The sequence below is a fragment of the Anguilla rostrata genome, chromosome 6 (genome assembly GCF_018555375.3).
Source record: "Anguilla rostrata isolate EN2019 chromosome 6, ASM1855537v3, whole genome shotgun sequence".
NCBI lineage: Eukaryota > Metazoa > Chordata > Actinopteri > Anguilliformes > Anguillidae > Anguilla > Anguilla rostrata.
Window position 1 is genome coordinate 19599176 of NC_057938.1, and position 7618 is coordinate 19606793.

Below are 7618 nucleotides of genomic sequence, written 5' to 3' on the forward strand. Positions count from 1 at the left end.
TGCATTTTTTCCTGAAAAAACTACAACTGACTCAGACCTTACGGTTGTCTCTAACCCTAATGCATGCCACCTGCCGTGTAAATGTCTGAACGAAAGACCGCTATAATTAATCAATGAAATGGTCATATATTAATTCCCCCGTGTGCAATCGCAGCCCCATCGTATCGAAGAAAGGCTACCTGCACTTCCTGGAGCCGCACACCAACGGCTGGGTGAAGCACTACCTGGTGGTACGCCGGCCGTACGTGTACATTTACAACACTGAGAAGGACAGCATGGAGAGGGCCATCATCAACCTGTCCACTGCCCAGGTGGAGTACAGCGAAGACCAGCAGGCCATGCTGAAGGTAAGTCAAAGCCAGAAGAGATCCCGACTGGAATTGTTCTCAGCCCTTTCCCAGCAGGTCAATTACACCTCAGTTCAATCAGTTCTGGAATTGGTTGAATTCAAATTCTGTTCTTGCATTGAAACAACATTCTGTGGAAATTTCATTGCAATTCATGAATTGAATTTCAGTTGATTAACTGAATTGAAATGATGTTGGCCCCAGCCCTGCTGTCTGAATGTGTTCTTTTGTTTTTGTCATCAATCTTTTTGGAAGAATTATGCGTGTATTTATACATTTAGTGTGTAAATACCTTTCGGAATATATTCTGAATAAATTGTTGAGTGGGGAGCTCAGATTATACAGTGATGTCAGTCTTTCTCTATTTTTTTTCTGAAGATACATGTATGTCAGATACTGTAATGCTAATAAGGCTACCTTTTTGGATTTGATGTAATTATTTTCATGAAATATTACTCAATACTATTCTTGTTTTATTATAATTAAAAAAAAAAAAAAGGAAAACGCTATCTTGGCAATTCTCATTGACAAATGAGTATGACTATTCATCGTGTAGTATTTGCTAAGAGCTGTGAGCTGCTGCAGAATCCAGACCCTATCAGACTGTACCCCATGATCGTTTGCAGACTCCCAATACGTTTGCGGTGTGCACCAAGCATCGTGGGATACTGCTCCAAGCGAGTAATGACAAGGAGATGCATGACTGGCTGTATGCATTTAATCCTCTCCTGGCAGGGTCCATCAGGTAATGCAGCGCTTTTCACAATCTGTTTATATTGTAAATGGTAAATGGACTGCATTTATATAGTGCTTTTATCCAAAGCGCGTTACAATTGATGCCTCTCATTCACCCATTCACACACACACTCACACACCAACGGTGAAAGGCTGCCATTGGGCTGCCATGCAATACCAATCAGCTCATTGGGAGCTATTAGGGGTTAGGTGTCTTGCTCAGGGACACTTCGACACGCCCAGGGCGGGGGATCGAACAGGCAACTGCCAGACAACCTCTCTTACCTCCTGAGCTATGTCGCCCCTATTGTAAAACGTAATGTAATGTAAGGTATAATCACGGTGGTCAAGGACTAATGCAATCTGTTTTGAGGCTTTTAGTGAAAATATCAAATGTGCAGCCCAGTGTTTTCACAATGTTGTTAAATTTGATATAAAGAAAAGAAAGAAAAAGGACCTGCAAACCAATTAACTTGAAGAAGGAAAACAGACATAGCATTAAGAATGATGTAAGACAGACATTTCTGTCACGTGTGATCTTCAGTGGTTACATTGTAGTTTTGGCACATGAGCTGCAATTGTGTTTTATCTTCTTTAAAAGGCAGGGCTTCAATTACTCCCTTCCTCCCTAGTAACATGAGTCAACATTACAGCCGACATTTCAGTTACATTTGAGTGTGAGTGTGAGGCATTAGCCGATGCATTATCTCATAGTGCTGTGGATCTCTCCTCTAATGCACTCCATTTTGCTAACCCTTTCCTCTTATTCCCAGGTCAAAGCTTTCCAGGAGAAGAGCTGGACAGATGAGGATGTGAATCGACCTCTCGTCCTCCTTCCCCAGCAAGTCTTGTTAAAAAAAAAAATCATGATGAAGAAGACTTAAGACTAACCCTGTATATAGATCACTTGACCTAACACGACCCCCTTCCCCTGTGCTGAAACAACCCCCCCTTCCCCAAAATACCCTTTCGTAACCTGCCTGCTCCTGCACATGCTCAGTTCGACACGACCGAACCAAGACATTAAACCAGGCCCAGCAGCCTTTGATGTGTGTCAGGCATTGTTACAAATGGCCAGTCATCTGAATTTAATTCCCCAGGGTACCCAGATATCACATTACTGGAATGTTCTCAGTCTGGGGAGAGAGGGATGAGGGGAGGAATGGTGTCTTTAATGTAACAGTTCATAGTTCCCAGAGTAGCTGCTTGTATAGGCTTCAACAGTGTATTGGTTTTTCTCTCTTCGTGCTGAAGGGGAAATGGTGTGAGTCTACAATGGTGTCAGTTGTCTCCCTCTACAGAGCTGTCCTTCCCTTCACCGCATACCATGTTTCACTTTGCGTTTGTTTCTCAAAAAAAAAACCCATGGTTTTCAAACCACCAAACCACATCTGTACCTCAGCTTTACTGTAACGGATCTGTCCTTAAAACAGTGCACTCTATGAAACAAATGCGTACTATTCAGTGCAGCGTAGGGGTGTTTCAACAGACCCAGCCAGAGCAAGCATCTCGTATTTCCACACGAACAAGACCGAATCATCCTTGATTGGATCGTGGATGAGAGTTGACAGAGCTGTCTCAAAAGCACACTGTCTCATCGTTTTTTGTAGGACATTCAAGATTTTTCGCTTTGTTTTCCCATGAAGACCAAGACACAATAGGAAAATTTTACAGCACAAGACATAGAGATATCCCACAATCCCTTCCTCTTTTCATTGATAAAAATAGAGTAGTTCATTTAAATGCAAGAAATACCCAATCAACTAATTTTATGGTGAGCATAAGCTACACCCCCACTGAATTATTTGCTTTGCTTGTTTTGATTAGCATTTTAAAGATTGTATTTGTGTTTTAGTGTTTAAATATTTATTTAGATATTTATTTGGATACACATTTATTTACAAAGACATTTATATTTTTATTGAACTATTGAATTTTCTGCATAAGGCACTTTTTATCATTTGTTGTCCTGGGATTTTGCTCATTTAGCTCTTCTTGGTGACCAGAACGCTGCTAAAAAAGGGTCAGAAACAGTGGATTTAGCTGCTATGTAGAGTGTTTATAAACAGATGCATTTACTGTTCTTAATTAAGAATGTCATGATATTTTACATGCAATGCCTCTCCCACTACTCCAAAAAAATCTAGCTAGCTTTAAACATCTTACAGTGGGTTAAATATACGGGTAAAGCAGGATAGAGTTCCCAGAATTAATAGCATTTATTTATGCTTTCAGTAGTGTATTTGATATCACAGAGTCACCTATTCTAGATTTAAGTAAAAAACAAAAACAAAAAAGAAACACAATAACTCCGACATATGACTTGAAGAAAAATCCTATAAGCTGCTGATCAGTGACAAATTGATTTCATTATATGGCAAGACATTGCAAAGCCTCCCTCATTGCAGAGCATGATTGGAAATAGGATCTGTGAAGGTTGAGTGTCTGTACTGATGGATTTTGGTAGCGTTTCTCCTTTTCTCCGTCGGTCTTTCCTTTGGCTTAGTGACGTCACTCGCTCCATTCTTCTGCTGCCGTGGTCCCCATCACCACCTGTGATCACTTTGCCTCTTACCATCATGTGGCACATATAGCCCACCTTCCATATGTTAAAAAGTATACGTCGTCTTTTTGTTGTAAATGAAGTGTACATGTTATGAACTCAATGTGCCTCTATGAGTTGTCATAGAATGCCACTTTATAAGCGTATCTTAAAGTGGCTAATATCGATAAAAGATTTATACAGACGCATACCGGCTTTGCACTTGAGACATATTGGCCCACGTACTGTATGCATGCATCCAGGTTTAGCTCTGGTGAACAAAAATTGGGGCGAGACTCCAGTCCCTATGGTTCTATGTTTGGCTCCTTAAGCGAAGCTTGCGGAAGGTCTTTGCTTTTATCAAAGTTCACCTTTTCTAGGTCAGCTCTTGATCAGCGATGTGATTTTGTGTGGCCTTTTTCTTTCGCCTTGCCATCCTGTGTAAGTGGCTCAAAACATCCAATCCTCTCGGAGTAGAATTCAACATGGCCCCTGGCTGGTGTGAACCAGTTGCTCTCAGAGATTTTTAAATGAACGGAATGGAGAGGGGGAGGACACAGTATTTCTCTTCTTGCCTCAGAGCTTGAAGAGATTCTGTATTTATTTGAGTTGCATGCAAAACAGGTAAAAACTTATGTTTTCTTCACTCTTGCATGAAGTGATTGTACAGCAATCAACTAAACATACCTCATTTTCTATTTTTTATTCACCTGATAAACAGCCTAATCATAGAACTTTATGGAATATCACGTTTTTGTCTTTGTCACCCTCGTGACCATGGAGATATTTCAGAACAGACAATGGTTTATGATAGAGAATGCAAAATGGAGTGTGCTTGAAATATGAAATTCTTCGAACTGCTTGGTGATAGAGTGCATCTACAAAGAAAAGAATGGAGTCCTTCAGTTGTTGGATGCAATATTTGATCTTGTCATCCAGTTTTGTTGTTTGATTAAGAGAACTCTGAATGCAGTCCACAAAGAACATTTTCCAGGCAGTTTTTAAAGAGGTCATCATCCCTGAAAATGTGTAGTTGCCAGATTTTGCATGTGTTACCTTTCTCAAGAGCTGCAGTTGTAAGAACAGGCACTGTTACATGGACATGTCCTTAGCTAGGCAGCTAATGGAGCATGTCCTGTTCTAGGGTGTTTGCAGAGGAATTATTTGGTTGAATCTCCAGGCTATTTCTGATAGCACTGGGTATTGAAGTGTGCCTAAGGCCAGCCAACCTATAGAGCATGCTTAGTTTGACAGACACGGTGCACTCTGGGAAATATAGGTCAACGCGATTGATAAGAGAAAGGCCAATAAAAGATTTCTGTTGGACGTCAAACCACTCAAACATAATGGATTACTTGACATGCTGTGATATTTCATAATAGAAGCATTGCCATTTTTGAGAAATTTGGTGGTTATGGGTTTTTTGCCGGAAGAAAGATAGTAAGATTATTGGCTGTAGTTGGTCTACAACAGATACTTGACATAGCATGTGTCTATTTTTCCTTATCTCGTGTTAATATTGCAGGGTGTAATTTTGCACAAGTTGTAATATCTGAGAAATAGGCCATGGTTTAATTTTTTTTTTAAACTGAAGAACAAAAATTGTAACCGTTTAGGCACATGCTGCATCTAAAACCTTTGGCAGGTTAGTAGACTTGAAGTTGATTTGTTCTGTTCTGTCTTTGTTGAGTTCAGTCTTTTTACCGTGGAGCTTTTAAAATGTTTGGATTAATGCTACCTAAGCCTAGAATTCAACAGACCATTATCAATTTTGTTTTTAATAATGTGCAAACAAAAGCATGCTGATGATATCAAGTTATCGATATCGATATTTTTTCCAATATACATAACATTTAATTCATCTCCCACTATGAATGTGAACAAACTTACAAGGTGATGAAATTTAAGTATAGATTTACAGTTGGTTGTTCGATGGCCCTGACTTCTTGAGCAAAAGCGATGGGTGTCAGATATACTAAGAGAAGCAGCGTTCTTTGATATGACCTACTCTACAATATAGGCTGGCTACATTTTGATTGGACATATTGCTAAAGTTCTGCTTTTCCCTGGCAGTTTACAGAATTTCAGTCGGGTGTATTTTTTTTTTTTACCCATTTGTGCTTTGGACTCAGATTCCAGTGTAGTGGGGACTGCATTAAATACATGTACAATGTTGACACATAGCTTTGCATGTGCTGCCATACATTGGCTTTGAGGTGTGATCAGTTTTGTCAGCTCACCAAAAAAAAGGAAAAAAAGGAATAGGGTTGCTTCATCGACCACGACATTGGCCATGCGTTCTATGCAACAGATTTTCACGTCTTTTGCTGCAAGTGTACTTTTAGAATATACTATTGTATGTTGACCTACATTTCCAGTAACAGTTAGCCCAACCAAATGTGAGGGGGCTAAGAGAACAGGGTTTGTGGGCTGGGAGAGGTATTCAGATTTATTTTATTTCATTTTTTCGTAGAAAGTACTGTTCTGAGGTGTTAGCCAGCCTCGAACATGACATCCTGAAACGCATTGGGCACATGTATGTAGACATTGCTCCCAATCTACAATTTCCTAAACTGGAACACCTGCTATAGCTACCAGCATGCCCTTGTAGCTGTCAACGAAGCTCCCCTTTAATAAAACGTTTTCTTTTTATATTTCTGTGCTTCTCTGTCGAAACAGCAGCCCAAGGGTTCCTCTCTCTCTCTCTCAGCTCTGTAAACTAAATGTGTCATGTTTCGAGCTTTCCTTCTTCATCTATTTTTTGCTCTGTATATAAACATGATTGCTGTGGACGGTGTATTATACAGCTGTATCCCATTTGTACCATCCTGAATGGGCAGTAGTTTAATCAATGTCTCAAACTATTTGAGTGTTGGAGTTCAGAGTCTTCAGATGTTTGTGTACACTTAACACGTTGTCGGATATTAAATAAACGTGAATCTTATGCAACACTGCAATGTGTCTTCCATGCCTATTTTCTGTCTCGTGTGAATTGACGTGCTAAAATGCATATTAAAATTATTTCGTGGGATTCCACCCGCATGCCTCCATTTCAGATCAGTAAATTTATGACGTGCAAATTAATATTGTGATGTCACAAGAAAACATTGATAGAGGAAGGTTCAAGCTAGGTAAAAGCAGACATTACTGATAAAGCGGGACCAATGTTGTCTACCAGTGTTCCGTATTGTATTACTACTGATAAATGGTCCATTCAAACAAAAGTGCAATGTCACTTTTCTTTTGAACAAAATTTAGTGTTTGGAAACTGAGAGGCTTCATTTGAGACTTGGGGAAATAGTGCCATAGCTACCTGCTGAAAGAAAGCTGAAGCTTGCGATGAGAGGTCTGCTCTGAGCCCCAGAATCCTTCATCCAGACTGAGGGATAGGAGAAGGAACAATTTACAATCCTAAATTCATGTCTTCATTGTATACCTCATATAGATTACACTGAATTTTATTCTTGGGAAAATGGGACAAAAATCATTATCAACCGACCCAAACTGATGTTTCTGGAGTAATCAAGGCCCAAATTGCCATTATGTTTCTCCTGCCTGTTTTTCCTCCCTTCTCTTGATTAACCAATTATTAAATTAAATTTTTTGAATTGTGCTCTTCACAAGGTGCCGATAGCCACAGAACAGTTAAAAACAAGTTGCAACAAACCAAGCAAGATTAAAGTTGCATACAGATTACATTATCCCTTTTAACGGATTCCATGAGTCCTCATTTTTGAGTTATCAGCAGCAAGCGAACAAAATCAATTTATTTAAAGGTCTGCATGCTCTCCATCAGTTAAATGCAATCTAGCGCTAATGGGGGCTTGATAATGTCAGACTGTCTTTTGGTTCTTTATTTAAAAGGCTGTCTGGGACAGAGTCTGGAGAATATGCATGAACCTTGGAACCCGGGGGCTTTTCTGCTCTGAATGTAATGAAATGAGAGAGAACAGATAGTTCTTCGTGCAAAAGACTAGGTGCTCAAACGTCCTTT

At 39.7% G+C, this 7618-nt stretch overlaps 1 protein-coding gene across 22 annotated transcripts in view; it reads left to right on the top strand.

The window, feature by feature from the left end:
• kif1ab (kinesin family member 1Ab) overlaps positions 1 to 6581 on the top strand; it is a 62092-nt gene extending 55511 nt beyond the window's left edge. For all 22 annotated transcript variants that reach the window (XM_064338884.1, XM_064338888.1, XM_064338886.1 and 19 more), the window contains 3 exons: positions 155 to 347; positions 974 to 1092; positions 1856 to 6581. In XM_064338884.1, the coding sequence (XP_064194954.1) occupies positions 155 to 347; positions 974 to 1092; positions 1856 to 1898 (355 nt within the window). In that variant the 3' untranslated portion in view covers positions 1899 to 6581. The remainder of the gene's footprint in view (positions 1 to 154; positions 348 to 973; positions 1093 to 1855) is intronic.
• The last annotated feature ends 1037 nt before the right edge of the window (positions 6582 to 7618 follow it).